The sequence below is a fragment of the Lissotriton helveticus genome, chromosome 9, assembly GCF_964261635.1.
Source record: "Lissotriton helveticus chromosome 9, aLisHel1.1, whole genome shotgun sequence".
Lineage (NCBI taxonomy): Eukaryota > Metazoa > Chordata > Amphibia > Caudata > Salamandridae > Lissotriton > Lissotriton helveticus.
The window spans coordinates 254792394-254808363 of NC_136070.1; the positions used below are offsets into that span (position 1 = coordinate 254792394).

Consider the following 15970-nt stretch of genomic DNA (forward strand, 5'->3'; position numbering starts at 1 on the left):
TTAGTGTGTCCTTAACTCGTGCTATAAGCACCGGTGCTGAGGATTAGGTGCCGGTGCTGAGCACCGGAAAGCACCTCCTCAAATTAAGCACTGCCCAGGGCCCCTATGCCCCTATGCCCCAGCCGGTTCCCCACCTGCTGCAGGAGCCAGCATTGCTCCCAGTCGCAGTAAGAAGCTATTTATGCAGCTCCCTACGAGTAGGAGCAATCTCTTGGTCTGTTTCCCTGACGCGTCAGTGCGGGGAGGGAAACATATCAAAAACCTGCTCATAGGATCAGGACTATTTTCAAAGCTACTGTCCACTGGGAGTAGACTTTGTGTTTTCTCCCATTTGGCTGGAGTTTTCAAAATGGTCTCACGTCATGGGCACGGTAGGGAAACTACTGTGTACCGTGAATGGGCTCCCCGGATACAGTATGTGAGCCAGCCTGGGACATGGGTTACCTGGGGCCATTAATGCCTCAGAGGGGGAAATCGTGCTACACCCTCTCCCTTTTTTAATAGTAGTGACCCTGAGGGATGGTCTACTCCCAGGGCCTTTTTAAAGGCTCAGGGAGGGAGGCAGTTTGGCATCCTCACCTTAAAAATAAAGAGGGCCCCAGGGGATGGGGTCCCCGGGGCAAAAACATTCTTGGGAGGGGAGCACGCGCCACCCTCTCCTTGAAAATGCTTTGGACACCGGGTGGTGGGGTCTCTGGGACCAAAAACAGCTTGGAGAGGAGGGTCCCACACCCCCTACAGGCTGGAGAGGACGGGTGCACGCCCTTCCCCTTAAAAATACTTTGTGATCCAGGAGATGGGGTCCCCAGTACCGAAAACGGCCTGGGGAGGGGAGCCACGTGTGCCCCACTACCCCAAAACAGATTTTAAGGTACGTTGTCCCCCCGGGTCCTGGCCTACTCTGGGAGGTGTTTAAGAAAGAAGCGCTTTAAAATGTTTATTTTGACGCAGATTCGAGGATCCTCTGTGAATGTGTGGCAAAGTTTAAAATATATATATATTTGTAACCCCAAATCAGGTCTACAGGGTCAGGGTATCCCTACCAGGCCCCTTATGTCTTTTATTAACGTTTTTGAGGAGAGTCCCGACTTCTAAGATGGCTGCCACCACTTCCTGGTTGTGGTGGTGGCAGCCAATCAGATCTCAGTTTGAGATCGGTGGCTCCAAGAATCCTTCACGGTGTGATAGTTACAATTTTTTTCAATCTTAATTTCTCCAAAACTACAGACTGAATTACACTAAAATACAACAAGCATTGGCATAGCCAATAGGTCTCGCTTTTGGGACCTTATATGTATTTAGCTATGCAGCACAAAATCCTTGGTGCAACAAAATCACCTGTTGCATGGCTAAACACTTATAAGGTACAAGGTTTAGCCATGCAACAGCTGATGTTGTTGCACCAAGGATATTGTGCTGCAAAACTAAATACTTATAAGGTCCTAAAGGCGAGACCTATTGGCTATGCCAATGCTTGTTTAACCCACTGTCATCTTTGTGCATGCCTTGCCCGTTTCGAGTTTCTTTTTAACAAAGCTTCTGAATGTTTTCGCTTTTTTTTTAGTGCACGTTGGGCTTTTTTTTTTTTTTTTTTAAACCTTTTTATTGGAAGACAAGCAAAAGACAGTAGTGCCGCATACACAAAGCATATTAAGAATCAGAGAACAGTGCAGTGCAGTAGCATACATGGGAAGTCCAGGGGCCAAGTCCAGATGGGGAGCAAGGTAGGCAGGAGTGGGGTCATGATATCAGCCAATACACAAGGTGCAACACAGCTGTACAGAACATATAAGTACACCAATAATGTGGGTATCAAACATACATCCCTACAGGAATAACAGCATCAGTACAGTGGGTGCATACCCATAGTTCATCAATCCCTGAGGTGAGGCATTCCAAGCATCACCACAGAGGAGCAGGCAAGGAGGCCCCGCCCCCCTCACAATGATTATACAGTGTAAGCTATGCAAGTAAAGAAGCAGTAGTATAGAGAGACCTACCCGGTCACTGTGTCATATGGCGTGTGGTAGACAGAAGTGTAGTCCCAGCAAGCGAGACCCCGTCAACCCACCCCAACCCGATCTTCACTGTCCGAATCAGAATCCTGCACAGCCCTGGTAAGTAGGTACACCTGCAGTGGGCTCCAAAAGTCCCTAGGCCTACAGCGCACCGGCATCATTTCTGCATATACATTAAATTGGTCTTGACAATAGAGGACATCCTTCAGCCAGTCCCCGAACCGCGGTACCCTACCCCGCCCCCAACAACAGGCCACTCGCCGTTTCGCCAACAGTAAAGCCACATCCACAAACCTACGGTAGAGTGCCGGCACCTCTTTGGTATAACCTAGCAATAGGACCATAGGGTCGAATAGCACCCCATCCTCAGTCATGACCCGAAGGGCGTCATGAACTTGCACCCAGTACTCTGAAATGGTCCCACACTCCCATGCCAAGAGCAGGAAGTCGGCACCCGCCGCCTGACAACGAGCACATCTATCGTCTTCCGCTAACCGGAACCTGAGTTTCCTAGCCGGAGTGTAATAGAATCGTTGTATGAATTTATAATGTATTATTTTTAAACGGCAACTAGAGGAGATATTGGCAGTCACACCACAACAGTATGCCCATTGTTCATCAGAAATAGAAATTCCGAGCTCAACATTCCACTGTTCCCGTACCCGGCTAGACGACGCAACCCGTTGTTTCCTGATGGCACCATACAACTTGGACACCAGATGACGCCCATCGGAGAGTAACATCACGTGAAGTGGTAAAGCCACGTCCGGCTCCCTGGGGAACTCAGGCAGCAGCGACCTCAGGCCTTGCCGTAATCGGACATAATAGAACAGTTCCAGCGGGGAGTATTCTCCACCCCCAAAAAATTGCTCAAGGGTACGGAAGGTGCCCCCACTAAAAAGGTCCCCCCAAGTAAGTATCACAAGACGTCTGCACAGGCGTTGGAATCCCGTCTCCTGCAACAAGGACAAGGCAGGGTGATACACCAGAGGTAATGCAGGTGAGTAGAGGAATGCAAGATCCAGCGCCCTCGCAACTCGCTTCCAGGCATCGATCGTACACGTCACCGTCGTCTGGTGAGTGTCTATCTCCCCAATATTCCCTAGCACCATGCCCTCCAATGGGAGAGGATGAGCAACCCACTGTTCAGCAGCTACCTGAGGCATAAACGGCGTGGGGCGCATCCAGTGATACGCATAGTGCGCCTGGGCGCTAACATAATAAAGTTCAAAATCAGGGACGTCAAATCCCCCATCGACATAAGGCAGCGTCAATGTAGACCATGCCACTCGCGCCTGTTTGCCCCCCCAAAACAACCGAATCAGCTCCGAACGGAGGCGCGTGAAAAAAAACGCCCCAGGGTGATATGGAATATTTTGAAACAAGTATAGGAAGCGGGGTAACACCACCATTTTTATCAGAGATGCCCTACCCGCCATAGAAAGAGGCAAAGACATCCATCTCGTAATGTTATCTGCTAGTTTAGTTATAGCGACGCCATAATTAAGCCTGATCGTCTCTTCTTTGTGCAAAGCCACAACAATACCAAGATACCGTAGCTCCGAATCACACCATTCCAGGGGGTAGTCAAGCGGGAAGCGATGAACCGCTGCAGTGAGCGGAAAGAATTGGGATTTCTGCCAGTTGATATGCACTCCGGAAATACCGCCAAAGGCCACAAACTCACGTAGTATCGCGTTAAGGTTCAACTGTGGATCTTTCACATAAAGGGTAACATCATCCGCATACAGAGATATTCCAATTTGACGCTGGAAACAATTAAACGCACTCTGTTGGTGTAATTGGCGAATCCTACATGCGAGAGGCTCTATTGCGATGGCAAACAGGAGGGGAGAAAGGGGGCACCCCTGTCTGGTCCCCCTCGTGATAGGAAAAGGAGAGGACAGTACACCATTCACAACCACCCTCGCCACCGGATCAGTGTACAGCAATTTGACCCATGAGATAAAAATCCGAGGAAATCCCATTCTGCACAGAACATCTACCAAGTAACCCCATTCAACTGAGTCAAACGCCTTCGTAGCGTCTAAAAAAACAGCAGCCACCGGGAGCTCAGGCGCTATTGTCGGAATCAAGGAGAACAATGTTCGGAGATTATGAGACGTTGCCCGGCCAGGCACAAATCCCGACTGGTCAGGTAAGACTATAACGGGCATAAGCTCAGAGAGCCGCGTCGCCAACACTTTGGCCAGTATTTTAACATCGCAGTTGAGCAATGATAGAGGTCTATAGGACCCCACATCCAGGGGATCCTTCCCAGGTTTGAGCAATGAGATGATAGCAACTTCCCTCATAGATCCCGGCAGTCTCCCCACCTCAAGTGAGTCCTCGAACACCTCCCGGAGCACCGGAGCCATAATATCCACGTAACATTTATAAAATTCGGCGGGCAGACCATCCAGTCCTGTAGCCTTGCCATTATTAAGTGACATAATGGCACTCCTGATTTCATCCACCTCAAGGGGTCTACCCAGAAACGCCCTGTGATCGTCGGATAGCCAACAGAGCGCCAAATCGTCCAGAAACCCCCCATACCTCACGTCTCCTGACTGCTGCGAAGTGTACAAGTGTGTGTAATGATGTATAAACGTGTCTTGAATGTCCTTCGTGTCTCTACAGCGGGTGCCATCAGGTAAAAGCAATTCCAACACATCTGAACTATGCCTCTGATGTCTCGTAAGTGCGGCAAGCACCTTCCCTGGCCTCTCACCCTCACAGTACCTTCTCGCCGTCCAATATTTCCCCCTATGTTTAGCCTCCCTCGCTGCCGCCTCCTCGTACTCTGAGAGTTTGCCCCGAAACTGATGCATGAGGTCAGGAGCAGGGCCATCCAACATCCCACGCTCCAGCTGTCGTAAATCGGCCTCTAAGCTCGCAAGTGTACGAACAATAGTCCTGAGTACCCCACAGCTCTTGGAGATCGTGACCCCTCGGATCGTAACTTTAAATGCCTCCCATATCACTTCCACACTGTCTACAGATCCCCTATTCCTCGGGAAAAAGGCTTCCACTTCCTCGCCTAGCTCCGCCTTAAAGATGGGATCCAACATGGCAGAAGGAAAAAGTCTCCAAGGTGGCCGCGACCTGTGCAGTCCAGGCACCAATAACATAACCCTAACTGGACAGTGGTCTGAGTACGTCCTGGGGAGGTGCGCCACACCATGTAAACCCGCTACAAGTCCCCTGGAGAGGAAGATATAGTCCAATCTCGCCCAGGTACGGGCCTGTGCTGTGAAATGTGTGCCCTCCTTCCCCGCGGGGTGCATATATCGCCAACTATCGTTCAAGCCTGCCTCCTCCACAATGCCCCGCAAGACATCCCTGGCTTGGACATTGTACTGAGAGCTCCCCTCCGACCTGTCCTCAAGAGCCCGCAGTGCCAAATTGAAATCCCCCCCCCATACAATATGTGAGGCGTCTACCGCAAGAATATGGCCCCATAGTGTAAGAAAAAAGCAGGTGTATCAACATTCGGTGCATAACAATTCACAAAAAGCACAGTGATCTGCCCAATCCTCCCCCACAACAGCACATATCTCCCGTCTGAGTCTATTCGTGATCCCAGCTCCTGGAATGTAAGTGATTTCCTGATCAGTATAACAACCCCACGTGCGTAAGAGGAGTATGATGAAAATTTCCTCACTGAGGCCCACCTCCCACCGAACGCATGTGCAGGCGCTTGGCGCAAATGCGTTTCCTGCAGTAATGCCACCTGTATAGCATGCCGATCAAGATATTGCAGTACATTACGACATTTCCTGGCATCATTAAGTCCACGCACATTCCAAGACAAAATCGATATCCTATCTAACATCACGTCTGACATCACACATAAGGAATGCGCGACAGAAAATGCTGAAACACTGCACCATGCACAGTCCCCGACACGAGGCGGCAGACCTTCCCCGCTGCATACACCGTACACCCCGCGCGCCACACACCACATCCATCCATGCCGTCTTCCATCCACCGCAACAAACCCCCCCTCCCCAATACAAATAAGAACAACCGTGCAACAGGCACGCGGTACATTCAAAGAACAACGCGCATCTAGTGCATTCATCAAGTGAAAGAGAAGCTACCAGCGCATTCCCCCCTCCCCCCACCCACCTGACCAACCCCGACCTGTCAGGACCCCCTGCCACCCCCCCTCTCCACACTCCATTCATCCATCCAACCATCCAGAAAGTCAGTTGCACAAAAAAACTTACCAATAGTGGGGTATTCCCGTTGGGGTGCCCACCAGAAAAGCACATTACCACCCACCCACACTACGCCGATCCCTCAGCCGCAAGGCGAAGATACGACTCCGACACAGTGTGGGAGAGGGTGCCCGGAGCAAAGTATTATCAGCAACCATCGCCACGACAACAGACTCAACAAGCGGAATCCCGGATCAGACCGGCGACCCACACCTCCGCTCTTAACAGTTATGCCTGTGAAGCCCTAGGCTCCAAGGGCAGCCATAGAAGCGTCAGTGCAAAGTGTGTAGCCCAGCCTGTATGCCGCTAGAAACCTGGTCAGGCGTCCTCCTCCTCTCCCGCCGAGCGGTGGCCATCCTGTCCCGCCTCGTTTTGCCGGCCAGCAGCAGCACGCTCCCTCTTGAGACGCTTTACAAAGTCTTCCGCCTGCTGCGGGTTCGTGAAAAAAGTCTGCTTCGCCTGATGAGTCACCCTCAGCTTCGCAGGGTATAGCAAGGCGTAGTCCACCTGCAGGTCCCTAAGCTTTTTCTTGACCGCCAGGAATTTGCGTCGTTGCTCCTGCACCATCGGGGTGAAGTCCGGATATATGGTGAAATTGACCCCTTCAAAGGAAAGTGAGCGGGCAGTGCGAGCCGCACGAAGAGCCGCATCACGATCCCGATAATTCAGGAGGCGTGCAATGATAGGGCGCGGTGCCGCGCCTGTGGCCGGACGTGGCCCAAGGGATCTGTGTGCCCGCTCCACAATAAACTGCATGGAAAACGCTTCCGCCCCAACCGCACCAACCAGTAGTCTTTCCACATACGTCTCCATTTTCCCCACATTTGTCGTCTCCGGCACACCTACAACGCGTATGTTGTTACGCAGACTTCTCGCCTCCAACTCCTCATTCTTAGCGGCTATCACCCTCAGGATATTGTCCATCCTCGCCAACTGAGTGGTATGAGTGGCCGCAGTGTCGTCGTGATCCGAGATGCGCTGCTCCGCCGTGGTCAGGCGCTCCTCATGGACATCAAGTTTTTGCACCACTGCGTCCATGCGCGAGGACAGTTTGTCCACTTTGTCCACAATGGTAGCGAAACCTTGCCGCATCTCTTGCATCATCTGCTGGAAATCCGGGGCAGTGGACTGCAGACTGGCATCAGCGACAAGCGGGGGGGGGGGAACGCGAGCTCCCAGCCTCCTGCACCAAGCGAGCGCCCCTCCTAGATGCCGCAGAGTCAAATGAAAGCTTAGGCTGCTTATTGTCCGGCTTCCCCATGATCATACACACACAGCCCGTAGCAGTTCCCACAGTAAGTAGAGGCGAGGGGATCCCCGGGTACAAGCCCACGTACACCAACCAAAGTTATGCGCCCAATAGAACATGCAGCATATCAAAATCCAAGGTTGGGGCGTAGTAGTCGTACATCCACGCAGTATCGCCAGCACCCTCCAACAGTCACAGCACGCTGCTGCCTCCGGGGAGGCAGGGGGCAGGTACAACGACAGCAGGCGAAGGGAAACTGAAAAGACACAGCGGCGGCCCACCACAGCACAACACAGATCAGTGAAGGTAGCGCCACTTACTAAGTGCGACAGGGACAATGCGCAGGCATCAGCAACTATGCCGTTCCCCAAGGAGCAGAGCAGTCCAATCCAAGACAGTGTGGCACAGGAAAACACCGTATGGGGCACCAGTAGACAGCGCAGTCAGATGGGACTGGCACTAGTATAGCCAGTACAGCACTCCGCCGAGAACTATAGCACGGCAGGCTCCGCCACACAGCAGCTGCTGTGACGACAATGGCGCTAAATGGAAGAAGAGGCGGCCCCCCAGCAGCGCGACCAGCAGGTACTTCTACAAGCCGTATCACCAGCTACAGTCCACCACCGTTCGTACCTTGCAGAGTCCAGGCGTCCAGGAAATCACCACAGACGGGGGCACGAGCAGGCAGGCATGCCCCGCCACTCCCTCCTGTGTAACGGCCGTTGCTCAAATCCGGGGGCGGATCGGCGCCCCCGTCGCAGCTCCGCCACCGTAGTCCAGGGTGACACCTGTGCCGACGCTGCACACCCTTTGCCACCGGACACGAGTCCCATGCACAGCCGCCGGCCACGTCCAGGCAGGCAGTCTCGTAGAGTCCCTGAGGGGGGAGGGGATCAGGCCTCCACCCCACGTGTGAGGCAGCGGACTAAAGTGGGCTGAGACGCCGGGCCGCGGAGCGTCTGACCTCCAGAGCGCCCGGCGGTGAATCTTCCGGACCCCCTAACTCCGGCCAGGAACCTCCGATCGGCTCGGGAGTTGGACCGAGTGTCGTCCACAGCCTACCAAGGTATAATCTAGGATCGGAGTAGGGTATGGTGATGATCAGAAGGATAAATGGCCGGATGAAAGCTCCGGGCTGCAGGAGCCTCACGGCAGTGCGGCCATGCTGCAGTGCGCCCTCTAGCGCCCTCCAGTGCACGTTGGGCTTGCCAAAAACATCACATTTTTAGCCCAGCGATACTGTTTTCGTCTCAGAAAAGGAGCCAGCGGTCATGCCGTCGCTGTAAAGGTGTTAGCCAATGAAAGAACGCTTGCAGTTCAAACCTCGTTTTCTAACCCAATCAACCTGTCATAGTTGAGCTAATGCGCTGTCATTGAGGGTAGAAACAAACTTTTTTAAAAATAACAAGAACATGTGCTGCAGGGGATAGGAGTGCTGAGAGCAATCGCTGCAGGACTTATTGGCCTTATATGGAGCGGTAAATAAGAAAAATACATTTATATTTGAACCAATTCCTGTCTTTTCTAAAGCGAACCAACCCGGTAGCAAATAGCATCGGCGAGACTCTCCAAAATATTGAAGAAGACATTTTTTTTTAAAGAGCTGCGAGGGGTGTGGAAGAGCAGGTTGAGGGAACTGGAGGCAGGGAGGAATAGGGAGTGGGCCGGGCGGAGTTACAGGTGAGCTTTAGGCTGAAGGCAGGGGAATAACCATTATCTAAAAAAAAAAAGCCAGTGTGGGCAGAAAAAAATAGTGGTGCGGGGAAAGAAGGAGCAGTATGGAGTGTGTGTGAGGGAATATTGGAGGGCAGAAGCAGCAGACAAGAAAGAGATCATGTGGGGAAAGGAGAAAGCAGCATAGAGCGCACAAGTGGCAGTGCTTGAGAGGGCAGGAGCATAAGGAGGGAGAGAGCGACCACGGAGGTGGAGCAGGCTCGGGTCACGGAAATAGTGGTGCGGGGAAAGAAGGAGCAGCATGGAGTGTGTCTGAGAGAATATTGGAGGGCAGAAGCAGCAGACAAGAAAGAGGTCATATGGGGAAAGGAGGAAGCAGCATAAAGCGCACAAGGGGCAGTGCTTGAGAGGGCAGCAGCATAAGGAGGGAGAGCGACCACGGAGGCATAGCAGGCTCGGGTCGCGGACGCGGAAGGTGAAGCAGAATCTTCAGGGGCAGCGCAGGATGAGGTAGAAGCAGAGACAGACATGGGAGCTGGCGGACCGGCACTAAGGAGGCCAGGGAAACCAGTAACAATAGTTTGGTGGGGGTTAAATGCTGTTTGCGAGGAAGCGGAGTGCTGAAAGCAAAAGAAACAAGTTTAAAAAAAAAACACTGGGAGGGGGGGAGGAGAAACACGAGAGACGGCCTGCGGCCGTCAAAGTGAAAGTACGGCCGGCATTGCTGTGGGGAGGGGGGAGGAGAAATGCGGGGGCCTTTGAAGTGAAGCTTCACTTGGGTGTGAGAGGTGTGGGAGGAGTGCGGCTCGGCTGAGCCAGAGCGCACGCTGGGGGAAGCTTGTGGGGCGGAGCTGCTGGGGAACAGATGGCAGATGGCTGGCGATTTGATGCTGTGCACGCGCATTTTAGGTCAATGCGCTTGCGCATTGACCTGAAAGCGCACGGGCACAGCACCAAATCGCCAGCTAGTTAAACCTCTGTTTAAGCCCCTTTATATCGAGCTCCCGCTCAATGCGCATGCGCATTGAGATAGGTCGCTCGACCTAAAAAGCACTCTTTCTGGGCAAAGATCAACCTTTCTGCCTAATTTAGTGTAAATCCGTTCAGCGGTTTGGGCTGTGGCAGTGTCTAAAGTTCCTACGAAAAGAATTAATTGGTGAAACGTGTTTTGGGACCCCCCTATTCTCGTACCCCGTTTGACGGGTCACTCCGAAACTTTCCATGTACAAACGAATCAAAAAGTAGCACTTTTTGGAAAGTTTGTGGAGACTCGTCAAATGGGGCAAAAGTCATTAGCAACACAAAAAATGCATTAACTATGGAAACATGATACTAACTAAAGCAACCGCCACTGCGTAATTATATACACAAAGATTCATGCCCACGCCATGCACAGTTTTCGCATCAATAATTTTACTGCATGTGTTGCAGTGATCTTATCAATGAGGTCATAAAAGATGTCATAACTGAAGTATTATGTGAGGTAATTAGCAGTGCATGGCAAGGGAACGAGTTATGGTCACCTTAGGGTACAAGTTACAGTTACAGTTTCTGAATTACTGAATTTCTATGTTTTTGTGTGTATACAATCTGAACCTAACATTATGTCCCTGCAACCTGTGTTTTTTTAGTGAATTTATTAGGATTTATTTTATTCTAATTCCTAACTCTGATGTCCCTGTAACCTTTGGTTTCTTCAGTGACATAGTTTTTCTAAAAATAAGTCATATTTAATTACCATACGTTAACCCAAACGCTGCTGCGCACAGCCTTTAGCCATGCGCAGCGGGAGGGTTGGCCACATGGCCTGGCGAAGAGCCTGGCCTGTGGCCAGACGTTGTGGCCAACCCCCAACGGGGCACTCGTGGGAGTGAGGGAGGGGTGAGTGTGTGTGCACACGCCTGTTGGAGTGTGTGTATGAATGGTTCCTTAGGTCTATAAGTGGGTGTGTGAGTGGCTTTATGAGTCTCTGAATGGCTGTATGGCGCTAAGTGCCGGTGAGTAGTCTGAGCCTCGGACAGCCCTGTAAAACAATCCGCAAATAGCTCAACAGATATATGGCAGATGAATGAAGTGCAACATAAAAAACAAACAATTCTCCGGGGAAAAAACAAAGTTAAAGGTCAGTTATAACTCAGCAAATGCAAACTCCAGAAAAACCCTCAAATTTCGCAGTTATGGTACGCAATGCACACCATAACTCCTGCCTCCCATCACACTCAACACATGACAGCCGTTGGTATAGGAAAAAAAAGCAGACTCAAAAGAGCAAATCATGGAGAACAGCATAGGTTTTGGGTGCATTGCATACCACAACTGGTGAATTTCAGGGTATTTCCAAGTTTGCATACATTGAACCATAACTAACCTCCAGCTCTTAAAGACTCATGGGCCACTGCTGGGCCTCTCATATTCCTGCAGGGACTGACTCATTGAACTGAAGGTAAGCAGATGGCAAGAAGAAAAAGTGCAATAAAGTCATACTACTAACAAGAGGTTTAGCTTCAAGGTAAGTGAGGTTAGTTATGGTTCAATGTATGCACCAAGTGGTGGTTTTGTGATGAGTAACCTGCCCAGACACTAAAAAGAATGGAGTTTAGTGAACATTACCATAAGAGGTACTCCCCAGAGAACCTCTCCAGTTGTATAGGGTGGGAGAGGAAGAAAAAAAAAGAACATTGCACAGCACTTTTATGATGGTAGGTTTAGGTATAGATTTCGCCTACATGTATGCAAAGGAACAATTAGAGCACGAAATACTGTAAGGAAATAAAGGCAATTTACCTTCTTCATCCTGAAAAATCACTTCAAAGTTCTTACTCCAATCAGAGATGGAAAAGTTTCGTGTTGCTTTGAGAGACTGTGAATAAAGAGGAAAGTATAGCAATGAAGTGCTAATTTTATTCACAGGGAAGCAAGATGGATATTGGTAATAAGGAAATACAATGAGAAACAAAATGATCAGAAGGTTGACAAACAGGCTGGAGCGTACGTACAGAGTCCAGCAAGGCATGGCGGCTGACTTTCAGTGTGATCTTAGAATGAGGTCTCTTCATGTGCACTTGTCGAAGTTCTCGTTGGAAAAAGTTCACCTTATCCTGAAAAGTTTCTGATCCCCCTGAAAAAAAAATGGTGTATTATTTACTTTTCCAAACCTGCGGATAAATAAACTGGACCCCAGGACTAACGCAATTCTGTACTTTTATAGTAACACAAAAACACTGCGGTTAACTGTGAGGAAATGGTGGGCATTATATGGTGGGGTTGTGCGACCTCACTGCTTAATACACCTACCAACCCCTCAGGGACCAGTAGGTTTCGTTTGTTAAACCTTTAGCTCTGGCTCTGAGCAGTCAGGATTTCAGAAAGGAACAACTGTGAAGCTTTCAAACAGCGCCAAAACAACTGAAGAAGAAATACACTAGACACTCTGACATCAATTTATAAATATATTTTATATTTTTATGTATTTTTTAGTCATCAAAACTAAAAAAAATCTACAGCAATTAAAACGAATAAGCAATGTCAAATTCAACAAATTTGACACTCTGAAACTTTTTCAGGGAAAAATTGAGTAAGTATCAATGCAGGTACTTTGACCAACTCTGGAATGGAGCTAGTCGGGGGGGCCAGCAAGGCCCTGAGAAATAGTTACCTTCCCGAAGGAAGCAGTGTCTATTCAGTTCCAGTCACTTTTATCTCATTGCCATACACTAAAATGAAATTGGTCCTGGACAGGATGCTGAAGATTTTGTGGATGCAATGTAGTTGATGGGGGTCTGCAGCTATTCCTTGGTTCACAGGCTTGGTGAGGCAGTACTGGCCACAGGGGTCGGTCGTCCCTCGAAGTCTTCTTGAACATGGCAGATGTCCAGTCGCCAATGGGCTACCAATCGCCCAGTACCGCGGTCACAGTGAAACCCTTCTTTGGGGTGCACTCTGACGACTCTCTCGGGCCCAGCAGACTCTGGGCAACTTTTGAGCATTGGGTCCTGGTCCCTGTGGCCGAACAGTGACGAGGAGCAGAGATGCAAACTTCTAGTTAGCCCCAAACTTTTTCAGCTGTTGTGACCCTGTGCTGCGATCAGGAGATCAGCCACCTGACCCTTGGAGTCTCTTAATTCGGCTGGGCTCGGGAAATGACTTGACCATGAGCAGGACACATCAGGCACATTCTCTTTCCCTTGGCTAACCACCAGGTACAGTGGTGCAGTCAAAATTGATGCAGCTTCTCTTCGCTGGGTCCTTGGTGCAGCAGGGTAGTCCTTCTTCGGTCCTCTTTCCCAGTCCAACAAGGTCTGAGTTCTGGGTGCTAGAAGTGCTTGTTTTATGTTCGGAAAATGTCATCAGGGGAGATCATGAAAACTAGCCAATGGGCTACAAGGTTCCCTCCCTCCTGATGACCACTTCCTGCTAAGTGTGGCATCTAGCTAACTCAGAATGCTCCATTCTGCCCCTTTTCAACATGGCAGAACCCCTCTGTTGGCGTGTAGAGCTGCTAGTCCAACCCAGAGGTGTGGCTATCAAGGGGGCTAAACGCTTCTGAAAAAACGGTTTGGTAACTGGTTTCCCCTCTCCTTTCTGAATGCCAGCCTGTCTACCTAAAAGATAAAGCAGCCTATCCTCAAGTGTTCACCATTTGCCCTTCAAAGGCTGCTTCTTCTTTGAAGCTCGCCTTCTGAGCCAACACCTGTGTTGCTTCCTGCCAGGGAGAGGTAACACATCTACCCCACGCAGGCTTCTATTGTGTCTTTTCTTGGAAGTCCTTTGTATGTCTCTACAGGAGGTAGAAAGGTGTCTCATGGACACACCCCATGAGTAACTGTGGTCGGGCACAGAGGATTTAGGGCAACAAAGTGGAAACTTTGCAAAGGTTGCACACTGCAACAGGTTACATTAATTTCGACTTGGGCATTAAGTTGGGCTTAGTTCAATAAGTTGTTTGATACCTTATAGTATCAACTTTACTAGTGCCAGGCAGAAGTTAGCAAGGACGAGGTGTCAGCTGGTAATTCTGCACTCGCCAATAGGGCTATTAGTCTTTTCCGCAGTAATAACGACAATCACAGGTTATTGCTGTTGGAACATGTAAAAGAATATGCTCCACTGCCCAACATACAGCAGCTGGACTAAGGTATTGCTGGGGCTGCCTCAACGGTGACTTACATATATTAGAAATGGAAGGATGCAGAATCTGACCCATGCCAGATCTTCGGGGCATCCACATGGGATCAATTTACATCCAATGAATCTAAGTAAGACTCATTAATACAGTCTGTGGTTGCAATGAAGATCCTTCTCCATTAGACACACCAGCGTTAGGCCCAAGTTACATAAGGTTTAATGTTTTAGGGAATGAATTTGTTAATTAGAAGCATTTTTACTTCTTTTTTGAAGGAGGATGGTATTTGGCATACATCTAGAGGTAAGGAGTTTCAAATCTTCTGTGCAATACCAGAGAAGACTCTGCAGCATGTTCTCTTTCAGTGGAAGGATTGTAGTAGTAGTGAGCTCACACTTCAGGAGTCTCTGCACCCTCCAGAAGGCACTAGCTTTTGTGCTAAGTAGCCGGGGTTTTTGAGATGAAGTGCCTTATGTATCATACAGGCGATCTTTAGTTGTATTCTTGCCTCATATTGTAGCCAAACCAGTTCTTTTAGGGTTGGGGAAATGTGGTTATTTCTTTTTGTTCCAGAGACGAGCCTGGCCACAGCGTTAAGAGAAGCCCTTAGCGGGGCCAACTTGTATTTGGGGAGTCCGCCTAGAATGGCACTTCCGTAGACCAATCTTTGCAGCACTAGGGCTTGTACCTCCATTTTTAAGTCGGCCTGTTGAAGGAAGGGTTTAAGTTTCCTTAGGATACTCAACTTATTATTGTCTAGGGTGATTCCCAAGGATTTAGTGGAGTCAATGATGTGGAAAGAGCAGTCAAATGTAGTTAGATGCTCCAGCCAGAGGTCTATCTTGGATGTGTGGTTGGGAGGGGAGATGAGAAGGAATTTAGTTTTTAGGTCTCGCCCTGGCGAAAGCGCGCGAAGCGCGTTCTCGCCGCGAGAACAATAGCTGTCGGCTCAGCCGACAACGAGTGGAGACAAGAGATGGCCACGCGCATCACACGCAGCATTGAGACAGCATGGCAGAGTCAGATTACGATGCGCGCCTTGGGATTTGGTCGCGCGCGTGAGCTTTTACCGTAGACAGCTTACAACGCGCGCCTTCTAAGTTTCGGTTTCGTTTTCACTCGTGCGTGTGCGGTGAGGCGCCACTGGGGGAGGAGGAGGCCGGTGGAGAGGAAGAAGGAGCGGCGGAGATCCCCTCCTCGGAGACCCGGTGTAGGTATCGGCTACCCCCCACGCTTGCTCTCAGAAAGCATTGAAGGTGAGCAAACCTCCTCGATAGCAGCACCGATTTCATCTGCGCAGGCCGCGCCTGGATTGCCGGCTGCCGTAAGAACTCAAGGTCGGAGTCTGGGCCTGCGCCACTGTTGTGGCTCCGTCACTGCAGGGGAAGTTGATAACATGCCGGGAACAGCGGTGGAGAAGGTGAGCAGCATGTGGGAAGGAAATTCTTCCTAGATGTCTTTACGGTTTTAAGCTGAGGTGTGTGTTATTTTAGAAGTAGTCCCAGTTTCTCTTTCTCATACCTGTGGGGCACACATGCTACTACCCTTGTTTCCATACTGTTACACAGTGCCTATCTCTTTGCAGCTACATCTTCACCCTGCTTCTTTGAGGTGAACTCTAATGCTTCGCTAACTATTTCCTCTTTGTAGTCAGTCTGAGATGCTTGGTGCTTACCTACTCATG

The 15970-nt window shown here is 50.1% G+C and overlaps 1 protein-coding gene across 6 annotated transcripts in view; it reads right to left on the bottom strand.

Annotated features, from left to right (window-relative positions):
• The window catches only part of AREL1 (apoptosis resistant E3 ubiquitin protein ligase 1), a 448155-nt gene that overhangs the window by 214293 nt on the left and 217892 nt on the right, over nucleotides 1-15970 (bottom strand). For all 6 annotated transcript variants that reach the window (XM_078659892.1, XM_078659889.1, XM_078659890.1 and 3 more), the window contains 2 exons: nucleotides 12161-12282; nucleotides 11949-12024 (listed from right to left, as the gene is read on the bottom strand). In XM_078659892.1, coding sequence (XP_078516018.1) covers nucleotides 11949-12024; nucleotides 12161-12282 — 198 coding nt within the window. The remainder of the gene's footprint in view (nucleotides 1-11948; nucleotides 12025-12160; nucleotides 12283-15970) is intronic.